Raw genomic sequence first — 17,500 nt, forward strand, 5'->3', positions numbered from 1 at the left:
ATTCCTGTGGACCTAACATTTACCATTTTAAACTGCGCAGAGCAGCGAGCCAAACTCAAACACTAGCTTTTACAGCAAACTATCTACTAAAAGAAATGACTGCCATGTGTGCCAGTTGACTGAGAGACTACAGTATTCCGGAGATGCAAGGCTCTATTATCAGGCTTCAATGTGAAACTTGATTCAAATAAAATAATACCCATCTCAATGTAGGCCTACTCCACATAATTGCACCTTTCTCATATGAAAAAATGTCACTCCCAGTCCTACTGTGGTCTTAATTTGCATGCTGTCATCTAGAGCCTACTTTGCGAAGCTTCAGTAAATTCAATAGTCTGCTGAAGAAACCAGTCTCTCCCACATATAATCCAATGTAAACGATATCTTGGGGTGAGAAGATTCAGGTACTAATTTCTAATTTCAGATAGTTCATGGAGAATGAGATCAGTACTGATCCACACCTCAAACAATGAGTGTTTGAAGTATGACTGACTAAGAACTCAAACATTGCAGTCTTTTACTGAGAAATAAAACACACACACACACACACACACACACACACACTCAAACACACACACACACACACTCTTCTAAGCCGCTCCTCCCTCAGGGTCGCTGGGGGTGCTGGAGCCTATCCCAGCTTGGGAAATAACACTTTTTATAAAAATGTCATATTATTATATTAATGGTTCCTTATGCATTCTATAATGTGAAGTGCTTTATACGGTGACTATATACAGTGCAATAAAAGATACAATGTAATCTCAGAAACGTTATGCAAATTTAGAAAACACTCATCAAAATGACCTCAGCTGCACTGCATTTCATAAACATGCAGACACAGAAACATGTACAACCTCAGAAACGCAGCAAAGCCAGTCACAACACAACAGGCGAGAGCCACAACATAACAGCGATGTTTCTGGAAGTGAAATGTCTGAAATATCAGTTTAAACGGGTTTAAGAAAGCGGAGACTCACTTTCCAGGGCGTTCATGGTAAACCAGGCCGGCTAGTTAGTTATCTGATGTCATGGCTACACTGCATTACTTATCATTCATATCTGGAGTTGCTCTTTGAAATTTTTCAGTGACACTCTACAGCAAAGTGATTCGTAATGTAATGGAAAAGCAGAGAGAGAGAAAGGAACACAATGTAGTGACAATAGAATAAAAGAGTAAACGAGGCAAATATTAAAACTCAAATTAAAGCAGTGACAAAAAATAAGAAGAAGAAATGAGAATAAAAGCAATTGAAAATTAACGTAGAAAAAGTAACTTAAAAGTGACATATGAGTAAAAGTAATGAAAAGGTTAAAAGCTAGTTAAATGCTAAGGTGAAGAAATGTTATTAGCTGTCAGTTTCAGTTTAATTAGTCACTGAAGGAGCCTGATGAATGTTTATTGGTAATGTGTTCCAGATCTTTGGTGCATAAAAACAACAAGCAGCTTTACCACTTCTTTTTGAAATATACATAGTTTATCAAGCGTTTAGAGATGTATGAAGGTGCTGCACCATAAAGAGATATAAAAACTAGTAGTAAAACTTTACAGTCGGTTATAAAGGAAACAGTGGAGTGATGCTAAACTGGTCTAGTATGGTCTAGTTGTAGATATTCTTGGGGTTACACAACTGTAGTTTGTTTTTATAGTAGTTGCATAACTCCCGTGAGCAAAGCATTACGACAGTCAAAAGCATGGCTCATTTTTTAACATCTTCAAACCGTAGGGTTTAAAACATGCTATATTTCTTAGACGACAGAATGCAATTTCAGTAAAGTAATTTATATTAGGTTTAAAACTGAAATCCAGCCCAGAGTTACACCTAGATTGTTAAAATCTAGGTTTTTGTCCAGGTTTTTGTCTGCAGAGCCAGATCTCTCACTGTTATACAGCTTTTTTCTCTGTTTCATCTTCGTTTAGTTTTAAAATTGCTTTTATCAAGCTAGCAATGCTTAAAGACAGGATACCTACTTGCTTCGAATAGAGACATCATTTGTTATAACCCTGTTTCCAAAAAAGTTGGGAGGCTGTCAAAAACGTAAATAAATACAGAATACAACTCTGTAAGCTTTGGGGAACTGAAGAGACCAATCGCTGTAGTTTTGAAAGTGAAATGTTTTCCAGTTCTTGTTTCATATCAGATTTCAGCTGTTTAAAGAGTGACCAATCTGGGCTTCAGGCAGGTCTGTTCACACCCAGACTCTTTTAATACGGAGCATTTCTGTTTGACATTGTCTTGCTGAAATCAGCAAGGCCTTTCCTGAAAAAGACGTCATCTGGATGGCAGCATATTTTGCTACAAAACTTGTATGGATCATTTAGTATTAATGGTGCTTTCACAGACGTGCCACACATGCCACGTGCAACAGTGGTGCCCCCATACAGTCACTGATGCTGTTTATATATGGTTTCTATTTTTTTTCTTCTTTGTGTGACAGAATTTTAATAGCGACAAACTGTGTTCATAGAGTGTTTTTCAGAAGTGTTCCTGAGCCCATTCTCCAGATTCTCGGAATATTTTAATGTTATTATGCACCGTAGATTACAAACTCTCCGGCTTCTTTGTTATTTTACATTGAGAAACATTGCTGCACTATTTGCCTGCACATTCTTTTACAAAGCAGTGAACCCCTCCCCATCTTTACTTCTACAAATACTCTCTGGGATGCTTTTTTTATACCCAGTCATGTTACTGACCTGTCATCAATTAACCTAATTACTTGTGAGATGTTCCACCAGGTGTTTTTTTTTTTAGCATTACACAACCAGTCTTTTGTTGCCCTTGTCCCAACTTTTTTGAAACATTCTGCTGGCATCAAATTCAAACTGGACATTTATTAAAAAAAAAAAAAAAACACTAAACTTCCTCATTTGATATGCCGTCTTTATACTGCTTCCAATTAAATATAGTGCTTAAGTGATTCGCAAATCATTATTAAATTATAATAATCATTTTTTTTACATTTTGCAAAGCATCACAACTTTTTTGGAAAAGTTTTGGTTATATCTGTCATCTGCGTAACTATGAGCATTGAAACCATGCTTCTTAATAATTTCACCCTGTGTCAACATATACAAAGAAAATAAGAGTGGGACAGAACCTTGTGGTTCTAAAACATCACCTGCATTAGAACTGTGTGTGTGTTAGTGTATGCTGTATTTACCTGGCTCTCTGTTAATATGAGCTTTCCCCCCCGGATGGAAACAATGATAAAAAAACTAATTGGAAGCATTCTGAGCTTCTGTTTGACAGCACAATTACAGCGGCCAGGTCTCGCTTTCCCTAAAGGCCGGGCAATAAGTGAGCCAAAGCCTGGTAATAAACTTCAAATTTAATCAGGAGTGCTATGCAAACTCAACACACCTTAAAATGCAATCAGAAACACTACAATACCAGTCCAATCAGAACAATCAGATTTCTTCCACTGCTGCAACCAGAAGTTAAACTCAATTTTCAGAAAGACAATAGGGCTTGTTTTAGATGTTTTTTCTTTGATATTGAACAGTAAGTTTATTCCCATAATGTTCAATTTGGACGGACTGCTATAACATTTCATTTGCCTTTGATTTGTCTTCTGGGTTTTGCTTGAACAGCAAGGGGCTTTATTTCAGACTAAAAGCTTGCTGAGAGCTTTTCGGACTGTGGAAGTGTGACGCATAAAGTAAGCGTAGAGGATCCGTGTACTCGCTGGGCTATCTCTGTCATTTTTCCTCAATCCCACCATGGACTAGTTTATATTATTTTTTGCTTTACTTCATATTATCAGACTTTATTATCTCCATCGTTCAGCTTAGCTACATATTCTCATTGTTGTGTTAAAACCTGTTGTGACTCTTCTGTTGTTTTTATTCTTTACATTATACGAAGCCCGGCCCTTTTCATTGTTTCGTTGTGTGACAAGAGGACCAACAGAATTGGTCGGATAGTACTCGACGTAAAATATCATTACTGTAACATACATCAGGATTAAGAAGTTAAATGTAGATTAATACACCATAAGGTATTTTAAGGGGTTTTTAAGGAGTATGTCAAGTTTTATGGGAAATGAAACAACTACAATGGATGAGAAAAGGTGCCAATGTGCTGGTTTGGCACTACTTTGGTTTCCAACCAATCAAACGCGGAGAAGTTAAGTGATACTTTATTAATCCCACAAACGGGGAAATTCCACCTCCGCATTTAACCCATCCGTGAAGTGAAACACCACATACACACTAGTGAATACACACACACACGCACACACAAAAGGGGCAGTGAGCACACTTGCCCAGAGCGGTGGGCAGCCCTATCCACAGCGCCCGGGGAGCAGTTGGGGGTTAGGTGTCTTGCTCAAGGACACCTCAGTCATAGACAGTCGGCTCTGGGGATTGAACTGGCAACGTTCCGGTCACGGGGCCAGTTCCCTAACCTTCTGCACTGTAATCATTATAAATTATTAAGCAATATTAGAAGCTTGAGGCTAGAAGTGATTCCAAACTTTTGAATGATCCATCCATTTTTTGAATGGTAGTGTATGTGCTATTTTATAACTACAGGGTGAGTAAATTAACGAAGCTGGCAGACTTCAGTGCAGAGTTTCCCTCCTTCCTTCTAGATCATACGAATGGCGTGGGCAGATACACATGTTAACATGCACACAGAACCACACAGCCGACTCCAGCACTGCACAATCTGGAGAGGACATATGATTATATGTGCAGATTTCACAGCGTCTTCAGTGAGGGAGAAAGAGGATGTGAAAATGTGAGACACAAATGTACAGAAGGAGGGGAGCAACCTTAAGGAGGAGGGGGGTTTATGGAAATTGCAGGGTTACCATGGAAACTGGGGAATACCGTCCCCTTTTTCTTTCCCTCCCCTGTTCCAACCATCTCTCCTGCTCTCAAAACACTCTGTAAATCACAAGATTTCATTTTTCCCCCCTCATAAGCATTTGCATACATTTCCATATGCAGCTTTGCTTAAACAGGATTAAACGGCTCAGGCTAGGGAAAAAAGAATGGGCTGAGTGCTGATAAAAGGAGCACATGTCTTTTTGCAGGGTGTGCTCTCTTTCTGGAACCTTCACCATGATAATGGCCCCCAAATGAGCAAGGATGGCTTTCAGATAGGCTGTTATATATCTCCCTCCAGGGCTTTCAATTTCCATCTTTCTGCTTCTCACATGGCTCTCTCTCTCTCTCTCTCTCTACCTCTGCCAAGCTCTCTCTGCATGTCTCTCTCCTTCCTCCTAACTCTCTGTTCCTACTCTTCTCTCTCGTTTGTTGCCTCCCTCTGTTCTTATTCTGGCTGTATTGACTAGGCTGGTGATGTATATGCCTGCATGCTGGACTGTGTGGGGTCTGAGAGACTATTAAAGTCAGTTAAACTTTGAATACAGCATGGTGAGGCCCCAAAAAAGCTGCTGAGGCTATAGATACATGTAGCGCCGATGTCGCGCAAGACTGATAGAGCAATTAGTCACAAGCCTTCCCCTCCCAGAGGAACTAGAACAGAAGTTAAGGCCAGACAGCGTCCTTATCACAGAGACTCAGGGCTAGCACTGACAGGCTGTCCAATCAAGAGCACCACTATCACTGGAGTTTGAGAGCGAGTTATCTGTTGCATTTTGTTGTGTTTACAATGTCAGAAAAGTTGAGCTGTCAGGTTTTAAATGCACAGAGCCGCTTGGTGTGCACTCGAAAAGCTTTTTTGTAGGCTGTCCATTGTAACAACTGCACAGTTTCCTCTAATTGCTCTTAATATCACATATCAGCTCATATCACAGAAGCCTATTAAGTAGAAAAGATTCCAACACTGAGACGTCAAATTAGAAAGAGTCTATACGTGCAACAGTTCTGCAATACACCATCAGAAAAAAACACAGTGCAGGTATATCTTTCATTCATCCAACAATCTAACTGCCCCTTCATAGGTACAACAGTGCATTTAAGGTTTGCTTGTGTACCTTATCTATGAGTTTTTCCAGGGGACCTGGAACCTGGTACCTTTTCATAGTCTAATGTTTTAAAACAGAACCATAAACTAGAAAGGCTGCAGCCAAGATGGGCTGTGTGAAGTCAATACAACCCCCGTGACAAGAGGGGTAACACCCCAGTGACAGTTCAGTACTTTTTTTTCAGAGTGCATGTCTGAAAACATGTCTTTTACGAGTAAAAAAGACTGAGTAAACAGATTACAGCATGCTAAAATATGCATGCAAATATATTCAAATAAGTTGATAACTGCTGTGAAAGCTGTGGCAATCAAGTGCCATGACAACCGGATGTGCCAAAGGGCTGTAATTAAGCAGCCACTGTGCGCACAATCAGCACAAAGTGCAAAATGACAGAAAACCTGAAAAGGTTTTAATGACTATGAGCCAGTTTAACAGAAGGAACCTTGCACTGTTCAGCTACTAACATCCGGCCATTGTATCCTACTAATGTCTGAAATTACTTTGCAGTTGTTTTTCTTTACTGAGTTTAAGACAATGTAATATTACACTGCAGAGTTGCCAGTTTATTAAGTACACCAACCTCAAAACAACAACTGCTGGACTTTTTTATTTATTTATTGAGGGAATAAGTCAAGACGTCAGAAAAACTAAGATACGGGACAAATCCAGTGAAGGAAGAGAAAAGGCCTGAACAGTATCTGGTATTTGGTCACATCTATAAAAACACAAATAAATGAATGAATTAAAGGACCAATTTGGATTATAATGTTATCATTTTTCCTAACTCTTCCCCTTCTTTTCCCTTTTTCTCTTCCCCCTCCCACACACCTTCCACTCCCTCTCTACCTGCTGGACTTTTTATCAGGTACAACTACTATATACAGTAATCTGTAAAAGTTTGGGCATTCCTGGTCAAATTACACATATTGTTGATTTTCTAAGTGGAAGTAAGTAACAGTTACACATCCTCCACAGAAAACACACTTCTGTGCATTTTAATGCGCAATTGATGTTTATCTGCTAACATTTGGAGAAAAAGTTATTTAAAATAAGCACATACTAGTGTAGATGCACTCCTATATTAGGAATTAGGGCTGGACAGATGTGGAAGCTGTGGAAAGATGGTGATAGCTAGTGTTTTTGATGTATGTATCTAATGTCAATACATAATCATTTATAAACTGTAGAAAGAAAGAAAGTAAATTTATTTGTAAAAGATTAGAAATGGAGTAAAATGAATAAAATGTTGGCACGGTATCATAGCGTTCCATAAATGTTAAACTATAAACTATGCTGGAGTATAAATACATCATGAAATGCCGTTTTGAAACTCCGGTCAAATTTTGTCATGATTTTGATCTGTGAAGGACTGCAATCACTAATTTCTCCTCAATACATAGATGCATAAAATGTGAGGCATCCAGCATCAAAACCGGCACAAAAAACACAGCTGGTAAACAAACGGTAAACAACTGGTTTTAAGCACAGCAACATCAGTGAGAATAACCAAATATATCCATCTATCAGTGGTCCTAGGCAAGGCAAGGCAAGGCAAGTTTATTTATATAGCACCTTTCATACACAACGGTCATTCAAAGTGCTTTACAAATGAAAAAATACAGAAGAATGTATTTAATGTAAATAAAATAAAATTTATGTAAATTTAAAAAATTAAAAAACATAATTAAAACAATAGATTTAAAAGAAGTTAATCAAATTTAAAAGAAGGAGATAAAAAATTAGAATAAAAATAAGAAACATGATTAAAACAATAGATATAAAAGAAGTTAAATGAATGATTAAACTGAGCTAAAGGCCTGCTCAAACATGAAGTACTTTGAAGATGGTTAAAGCAAATTATGCATCAAAAAAACTCCACATGCACAGTGTACGACTGTACAAGGTGCGTCAGTAAGTAATACAATGGACAGTAATTGTAAACAGGGTTTAAAAACTCCTTTAACACTGCTGTGTCTGATCTACTTGTGTCACCACAACATTCATTAACATTCCACTACCTGCTGTGTTGAGACTGGTCCACCACCCAAATAATATCTGGCTAGTGGTGGTCCTATGGTGGTACCTTTCTATTGATGGATGGGGCGGTAACTATTTACAACTACTAAATGCAACACTATGGTACAATAAAACCGTATACAATGAACTACGAGTGACACAAGACCTGATAATAACCTGGCAACTGAATGTACAGTTTTAAAAATGTTGTGTTCTGCAAAGTATCAAGGTTCATTTCTGCTATCAGAACCTCTGTGAAGAATAAATCAGCCTTCAGAATTTAAGAAGCCCCCTCAGGTCTTCAATAAAGCAGGCTCTTCAGCCTAAAGCGGCACACTTACACACTGCAGCTTGTCAATCACATGGCTAGAGCTGTCATGTGGAGCCTGTTCTAATCCTATTTGCTCCGTGGCAATTTGAAAAGTAACAAGGATTAATGGAGAAAAGGAGGAATGGTTCCTTTTGCTCGGAAAGCTGCCGTGCATGATCTCTGTGCAAATCACAGGCAGGATGCACACAAGCTCGCTACAGGCTGACCTCAGCGATTTGGTTGGGAGGAGAGTAGAGGCCCAGCTGAAGCACTGCTCTACTAAAGACACAAGGCCACATGTATTTTTCATCAGAAAGTGCGCACTGTCCCAGCATGACCTGCCATCTCTCTAACACACTGCCTCCAACACCTCACACAGCATCTGCTCTCATAACCAGCTCATCCTTTCTGACACATAAACGCTGTAAATCCACTGCAAATGTAAAAGGGTTCGAACTAGGACACTCTGTGGATGTTCATCTGCAATGGATATCATTCAGAAGTGAACTGAGAGGAAAATTAAAGTATTTTTAGCCCATTGGAGCTGCAGTTAAGTGGTTTTCCCATACTTGAGGATGTCTGCTGCTCATGGTTAACTGGATTCTTTCAGCATTACAGAAATAGGCAGGGCTGGGATGTTTACTTAAAAAATGTGTTTCAGTACAGACTACCGGTCACTTGTTAAAAAAATGACCTGCAGCCTGATGTAAGACATTACTATATTCATTTTCTTTCCATTAATTGTGGATTGCATTTCTTTTTAAAGGCATGTAATCGAATAAATTGAAACAAATCTGAACATACTGTAGCTTTGGGATGGACTTTTGTGGCTGAACTCAATCAAATCCTCACAGTAGTATTCCAACATCCTTGATTTCAGAAGAAACACTGAGCAGGTGTCTCCAAACCTTTGGACATACTGTGTATATTATAGGTGACATCTAATGGTCAACAAAACTACGCACCCTTGGCACAACAGGACTTAAAAAACCCAAACAGCAGAATGTGTCCAAGTGACCAAGACATCCCACATTCCTCAAAAAGGTGGGGCAGTCGTGGGCTGGAGGTTAGGGATCTGGCCCTGTGACCGGAAGGTCGCCGGTTCGATCCCCTCAGCTGACAGTCCATGACTGAGGTGTCCTTGAGCAAGACACCTAACCCCCCAACTGCTCCCCGGGTGCCGGGAATAGGGCTGCCCACCGCTCCGGGCAAGTGTGCTCACTGCCCCCTAGTGTGTGTGTGTTCACTAGTGTGTATGTGGTGTTTCACTTCACAGATGGGTTAAATGGGGAGGTGGAATTTCCCCGTTTGTGGGATTAAAGAAGTATCACTATACTATAAAGCGTGACTGTGCAGGTACTTTCCTTTTTGGAAAATGACAGCAGCACAGAGAAGTTTACCCCCCTCACTCAGGCCCCTCTACTCTGTAGGTACTAGGTCTCGCTTTTAGTCAGGAGCATCTTTTTTTACTGTCTGGAGCTTCAGGTTCATTCATGTGCTAGTTCTAAAAAGCTAAGTTGACTGAAGTAATGGAACAGTGACTGAAGGAAAACCGTGGAGAGCATCAGGATCACTTACGGCCTAAATGAGTTCGTTTTTTGCTTGTGCACAGTTCCTACTGCACAAAAAGACTGTTGTTTATATTTAGTCATTATATTTAGTCATAACTGATTGCGGGGCACCCTAGTGGCTCGGGGCCCTGGGCTCATGCCCATAAAACCCACATTATGACAAACTAATCCTTTTGGCACTATTCAAAGTACAAGTTGGTGGTTACGCAACCATCCAGAGAGCTCAGTTGTTGCAATGACAACCACAGAGACAACAGAGAATGGTGGAGTTCACCTGTTCATAAAACTGTACTGAAACTGCTAAGCAGCGAAAGTCCTCCCCAAAGGGCAAAAGGTTGCTGCCAGCAAAAAAACACTTACAGGCTGATGAACTGGTTCTTTTTATGTACTGCAGAAATTGAACTAAGCAGGCTGCAGAGGTAAAGCACAGTGTGGCTTCTGGCTCACATGCTTGAGATGAAGGGGTGATTATGAGTTCCTGAGCATGCTGGGATTTATACTGATGGAGGTGAAAAAACAAATACACTCAAATGAATGATAGCTCCAATGCAGGTGTGCATCAGAGAAGTAAAAGTGCTTGGTATAATATTCAAAATATGTTATTTCCACATAATGCTGTCACCAAGGTTAAGATGTGCTGAGTCTTATGCAGCCAACTGAGGACATTTACTGCACTGGAAAAAGTAACAGCACTGAATTTACTTGATACAAATGTGTATAAATGAAATGTACAGAATCAAAATTTATTGTCAAATGGATTTATTGACAAAGGAAAGTGAAAAAAGAAGAAGAAGAAAACTGCTGATTTCACATATCACTGAAAACGTATCTCCATTTTTGACATTTTTTAGTTTTTGACATAATTTGAAAATTACCCTTTACATTTTTTATAAATTTCATGATGAATGGACTAAAGGAAATGACCCAAAATGACTTGGGACAAATTCTGGTTCCATTGACTTCCATTAAAAGTAAAGTAGGTTTTTTCCTTCACCTGTAAAGTTACCATTTTGGAGATACAACCATATATTATTAATATATACTGTATAATACTGTTGTCAGATCAAAACCTTGTATCTCCAAATGGTAACTTTACAGGAGAAGGAAAAAACCTACTTCATTTTTAATGTCAATGGTCAATGGAACCAGAATTTGTCCCAAGCCATTCATCATGAAATGGGCATACAGTGTAAAGGGTGAGGGGTCATTTCAAATTATGTAAAAAACTGAAAAATGTCAAAAATGGAGATAAGAGGTTTTGTCCCGACAACAGCAATATACACACACACACACACACACACACACACACACACACACACACACACACACACACACACACACACATATATATATATATAAAACACAATACCACTCTTGAGCAAAAAAAACAGTCGTTATGTCTCACACACTAAACTCTCAGCAAAGTTCTCCCTTTCTGAAAGAGAGGAGGGAAAAGCTCCAACCTTGCGTCAGATCTGAAAATAATCTATATCATATTACATTAAGCTGCTGAGGCTTCTGCGTAAAAGTGGGTTTAAATATCTTGCATTTAAGATCTTTAAATAAATAATAAATCAAATAAATGAAGGGTGGTCTCTGACATCTGGCATGTTTCCTTTCTCCTAAAGTTACTGTTTCAGTTTTCAGTGTTGTCAGGACAGCAAGGTTAGAGTTTATCTGGACTTTAGGACAGCATTGCAATAATGTACACATTAGAATTCAGTTCCATTCAGTACTTTACTTTTTTTCCAGCGCAAAACAGCAGCAAACTCATGATTAATGGACATGACAGGCTCCATAAATCTGCTGAGTTAAAATTCAAATGCACTTTGGCCAATAACGAGTTTCAGGGTCTAGCAAGCTTCGACAAACAGAGCCGAGCTTTAGTCATTCCGTTGTTGTGGTTTATTGATGAAAACAGAATTGTTTAGGCATGCTCTTCATGCATGAGATTTACTTACTGCGCTAGTAGTACCATCAGTATCTGTTAGCCGCTGATGCAGGTCAAACCAGACTGTCTGTAACAAGAATCAGAACAGAAGAGCTGCTGGTCATTTCAGCTTTCCTCCTCAGCTGTCCTCCATAAGGCTGCATTGAGGCAATTTGGATACCCTGATCAAGGCTCTATGGGGCAAACATAAGACCCTTTAACTCTGACATGCATGAAATAATGCGTCTTTTCTTTAGAGAAGCGCCAAATTAGCACAGCCTGCAGGTACAACTGCTGCAGCAAATACAAGAGGCTTCTTAGGGTTTTTAGGAAGCTGGTCAGCTTGAATGTCTTTTTCAATAGTTCTTCTGTTCCTGATGCATCTATGCATGCTTGCTTCCTAACAGGCCTGGGAACAGTACTGGAACGTGGACAAACGGTTAACAGCAAAAAGTGCTTAACACAAGAATCTCAAACAAACAAACAAATAACTAATATTCTGTTGCATTTAAACACACATTCATTTTGTTCAACGCTATTCAACAAAATAAAGTCAAACTTCAGTTCCACAATAAGAAAAAAAAATTAATAATAACTATAATAATAATAACTCTACCGACCTTGGCCCAAATTTACCCAAACAGTCACAACTTTCAGCGGTGACATGATTAACTTGGCAGTGACAAAATGTAACAATCTTTTGTTTTAATAAAATAACATGATGTCCATATTCTTAAAAAACAGGGTGCAAATGATTTTGTTTCAAACTCAAACACACAAAAATCATTATCTTTGATAACATTCATAAAACTCTGGAAGCAAAATACCAATTACTTGTTTATTCCTGCGAGGAGCGCGTTTTAATGATGCTGCTGAGGCGTATTTAGGCTGTGTTTCAGCTAGTTTAATGGAAAGTTTGCCTCTGGGAAACTAAATGATGAAGGCAGAAAACTGAAAATGAAAGAACAGAGTTTCTCTTCAACGTTTCTGCCTGTCGGTTTCAAAAAGTAATTTATTAAGTTATACACAGATACTTCATCAAATTCAATCCTCTATTCACATTAAACGGTCGCAGATGATCAGGAAACCGGATGCTCACTGAGGTCAACACAGATTCCTACTGCTTAGGGTGTTTCATACTCGGCTAGAAAGGAGTAAGAGTTTTACAACAAGTGACAGACAGTAGATCAGTATTAATTACAAATTCATTACTGCTCCATTACAACTGAACAGTTCATTTCCCATCTGCTCAAATGGTCCAGTGAACCTGCCTCTGATTAGTGTTGTGTTCAATGACTCCTGCAGGGTGGGCGAAGGAAAAAGCCTGATGCGCTCTTCAACCAAGCCCCGAAACGGCTTATGCTTGGCCGGATGGAGTGAAACGCTGCCAAAAGAGTCGCATCTGGACTGACTGATCTCTCTCCAAAGAGTGAATCTCATTTGGCGGCATGAAATCACCCACAGGTAACGTTTCACCGCTCCTGCGCTGAAGTGGGGCAGAACATCCACACCGCTATGGCGTAGGGGCATGAAAGGAAATCAGCGAGAAGGAACTTTCTTTGCTAAGTATAGGTGGACAAAGTGACCTAAATCCATACTCAAGTAAATGTGTTCTTCCATCCAGAAAATACTGACTGAGACAGAAGTAGAAATACTGTGAGAATTCCTCACAGCAGCAGACCAGAGGTTCTTGGTGCCTCCAGCATCCATAAGCACAGGAATTAATCTTTGTTGGGCTCTAGTCTATTTTTTATGCTACTTTTGATAAAAAATAAAGCACTAAATTGCAGAAACGAAAGCTGTTTGCAAGAGCAAACCCTTCCATCCGTCCAATCTTAAAACCACAGAGTCACAGCTCTGTCCTCCTAACAAAAAACCGCTCCTAAAGCAGTCACTGACATTATATTCCCCTTCACAGAGACACTACCATTCACACAAACAACTAAACAAATACACCACATTTCCTTCTCACGCGCATCTAAAATGGCTAAAGGAGATTCTTCTGAGGGGGTTATGGATAAAATAATCCACTTAAACAATCCTGTCCATCCTTCCACTGTGAAAACGCAATGCTGTGGGTCTGGATGTGTACATCTCAAGTAGCAGAGACTGAGAAAAGGAAATAGACAAAAATTAAGTGAATAAACAGAAAAATTATCCCAGAATACGGACATTGAAGTTTAGTGATGTGGAGTGCGGTTTTAACAACTGATGAGTCTAAATTTGTTAGCAGGATTAAAGCAAGTCTCCTGAAAAGAGTGGAATTAAATTAAAAAACACATTAAATACAGAAAAATCTGACGTTATATTTAGTTTGGTTAGGCTGCTGTGCGAATGGTCTGTTAAGTATGTTTTCTGGCTTTATCTTGATGCATATAAATGGCTTGTATCTACTGGCAGGAACTAGAAATTAAACTAGGACTAGAGATGAGACTAATAAAAGGGTAGTCTCTGACGTTTGCACTGTATTGTGTTACATAGGAAACTCTCTTGAGTAAATAAGTACAACCCACCCCTCTTCTGGATCTACTCCAAGTCCAGCTTTGTCTAATCTTTCAATAAGAAGCATTTTTACACACCTCATTTTACAAGATGGAGCGGATGGAGCTGAGTGTGTAATGGCTGCTAATGACGGTACATATCTGCAGAAATTTCTCTGTCCTGTGGAGGCCGGAGACGGCAGCTTATCCATCATGCAGTGGAGGGGTGAGGATGGCAGTTACTGCACCGCAGTGAGCAAGTGGGGGGTGAGGGACGTGGGCTGCAGCCTCCACAGGGCTAGAGGGCTTAAGAATGCCACTGCGGGAAACGAGGGAAATGCGCTTTCCTCCGAGCAGCAGGATTGCATTATACAGCAACAAGAGCACGCTGATGAGAGTGACGCCTCAGTCAGCTGTGAGCCAGAAGCTGGTCAGAGAGGCAGAACACTCAGTTGATCCACTCTAATCCATCCGCTGGAAAACCTCCCTGTGCTGTGATCGAATTTCTAAAAAGTAAAGTGATGCGCGGTTGTCCTCCCAGAACAACACCAGCATCATCAAGTTCGCTGATGATACTACAGTCGTTGGACTGATCACTGGTGGGGACGAGACGGCGTACAGGAAGGAGGTGGCTGAGCTGGTGGCCTGGTGTCATTACAACAATCTCTCCTTGAATGCAGACAAGACCAAGGAAATGATTGTTGATCCAAGGAGAAAGCGGGAGCTACACACACCCCTGTATGTTGGTAGCAGTGGCTTGGACATCTGCAATATATGGACAAAATGCCACATTTTGACTGTGCTGCTCCATGTTCTGACATACCTCACAGGAGTGGTCACCAACCCTGGTCCTGGAGATTAAACTGTAGCTTCAACCACAATGGGCCAGACCTGCTGCAGCTAATTAATGTCTATGATCGGCTGGATCATCAGTGTTAGGCATGGGCATGTTAGATGAAGGCTGGAATTAAATTCTGCAGAAAAGTACATCTTCAGGTGGAGGGTTGGTGGCTACAGCCTTACAGCGCATCATTTTGACTGAAATGATTCATGCTAGTTGATGTGATCGATGTGTACTTGTCTGCAGAAGCTTATCTGGATCATTCACAGTTGGTCAAGATGCTCACAGCATGCAGCAAAACATTTCTGGTTTCATATTTGCAGACTGTTGTCTTCTGCGGGATCATTAATGCAAAAGCCAAATTCTCAGTAACGCATACTACAGTTTAAAAACTCCAGGCCAAACTACATGTTTTGTCCATTTTCTAGGTGAAAATAAGTTAAAATGTCCTCTACAGGGAACTTAAACATGGAACTTGTCTGCAAATTGTAGTGCACAATTTATATTTATTGACAAAAAAATAACACACTGAATATAAAATGCGCCATAACTTTCGCACAGGTCAGGTTTTGTGTTTTATATTTTTAATTTATGTTCAATTCTGCAAATAAGCAGTAACTATGAATTAAAATGCATAAAATGTTCACCGTAGAGAATTATTATTAACTCATTTTAGCTTAGAATATAAACCACGTGTGCAATTTGACTGGGGTACCCAAACTTTTGCCTACATACTGATCACAGAACACAAGTTACCAATGAAGAAAGTTCACTGCTCTTCCTCGTCTCTGTGCTGTGAGCAGCACTCAGAGGTGAACCACTCCTGTCGTTTACTTCCCAGTCCTGTCCATGTGCTTCTTTGTTTTGGTTTTTAGTCCGGCCCCTTGTTTTGTGCCCCCGCCCCCGATTGTTCCCACCTGTGCTTCCGCCTGTCCCTCGTTAACCCTTGTATTTAAGCCCTGTGTTCTCCTGAGGTTCTTGTTGGTCTTTGTTTGCATGTTTGTTGGATGTATGTATTGTATTCTCGTGTTGTTTGTCATGTCTGCACCCCGATCTGTTCTCCTCGGCTCTATGACCCCGGACTGTCTCGACCCTGATTTTGGATTTGCCCACAATAAAAGCCGATTATCTCAGCATGTGCGGCCGCCTCGTCGCTCATCTCCACGTTACAACTGACTTAGACTTTAGTCTGCATACTTAATTGCTCATTAATTTTTTTTTTTCTATGGGACTGTTCCAGATAAGCCTAACCTAAGTAATATTCAGCATTTGTGGTGTGACGTCACCATATCATAAACACATTTGATATTTTAAAGGGGACTAATTTCACAAAAAGCTAAATATCTTACATAAATATCACTGGAATATACGCATGTGTGTATAGGCAAGGAGTGAAGGGGGTTTATTGTCTGAGGGGCTGCGGGGATGTAAAAGTTTGGGAATTACTGTAGAGTATGAAGAATAAATGTGTTCCTGTGTGTATTAATGCAGCAGGAGCTCCCAGACTGAATATTTCCAGGAAAACTGACGAAATGAATTAAGCACCAGCTTCCAGGTAACAGAAATGCACATCATGGTAAATTAGCTCCACTCCTCTCTGTCACCTGGACAGACGGCAACACTGCAGTATAATTCAGTGGATGTAATGGCTTCTCCCACTCTGTATGGTGTGCACTCTATTCAGTTCCACAGGAACTTTATAATAGGACGATTTCTCACTTCACTGAAAAAACTCATTTTTAGATAGTGTGCTGAGTTGAATTAATTATTTAAAGAAATCGATTGCCTTGATCTATTTCAGTCAACTATACTTAATTTTGTTATGTACCTTGAAGAGAAATGTTGGACCTATTTAATCACATTGATTAAGTTACTCAACTAAATAAGGACCAGTCCAATCAAGGTAATTAGTCTCCTTGATTTATTTAAATAGCCTGAATAACCCTGAAATTTCAGTATATGTTAGGGAACTGCGACCGGAAGGTCGCCGGTTCGATCCCCAGAGCCGACAGCACGTGACTGAGGTGTCTTTGAGCAAGACACCTAACCCCCAACTGCTCCCCAAGTGCCGTGGATTGGGCTGCCCACCAAGTGTGCTCACTGCCCCCTAGTGTGTGTGTGTGTTCACTAGTGTGTATGTGGTGTTTCACTTCACGGATGGGATAAATGTGGCGGTGGAATTTCCCCGTTTGTGGGATTAAAAAAGTATCACTTAACTTAAGAATAACCCTTATATGAATTTCTCACAGACAAGTCTTCCCATTATTTGCACATACTAGTAAAATGATTTAAGCTGACTGTTGAATAGAGGTCCTTCCACTGATTCATGAAAGCTTTGCTGGCTTGTGGCACAGTGTGCGCTGACACTAAGATGAGGCGTGGATGAAGATAGATGAGTGATACAGTCTCTCT

At 40.0% G+C, this 17,500-nt stretch overlaps 1 protein-coding gene across 2 annotated transcripts in view; it reads right to left on the bottom strand.

Moving 5' to 3' along the window:
* Nucleotides 1-17,500, bottom strand: part of necab2 (N-terminal EF-hand calcium binding protein 2) — a 152,737-nt gene that overhangs the window by 13,304 nt on the left and 121,933 nt on the right. The window contains exon 9 of one of the 2 annotated variants that reach the window (XM_037539706.1): nt 11,799-11,855. The exons of the other annotated variant lie outside the window; for it this stretch is intronic. Coding sequence (XP_037395603.1) covers nt 11,799-11,855 — 57 coding nt within the window. The remainder of the gene's footprint in view (nt 1-11,798; nt 11,856-17,500) is intronic. 2 annotated transcript variants of the gene reach the window in all.

This window comes from Pygocentrus nattereri, chromosome 7, assembly GCF_015220715.1.
Source record: "Pygocentrus nattereri isolate fPygNat1 chromosome 7, fPygNat1.pri, whole genome shotgun sequence".
In the NCBI taxonomy this organism is placed as follows: Eukaryota; Metazoa; Chordata; class Actinopteri; order Characiformes; family Serrasalmidae; genus Pygocentrus; species Pygocentrus nattereri.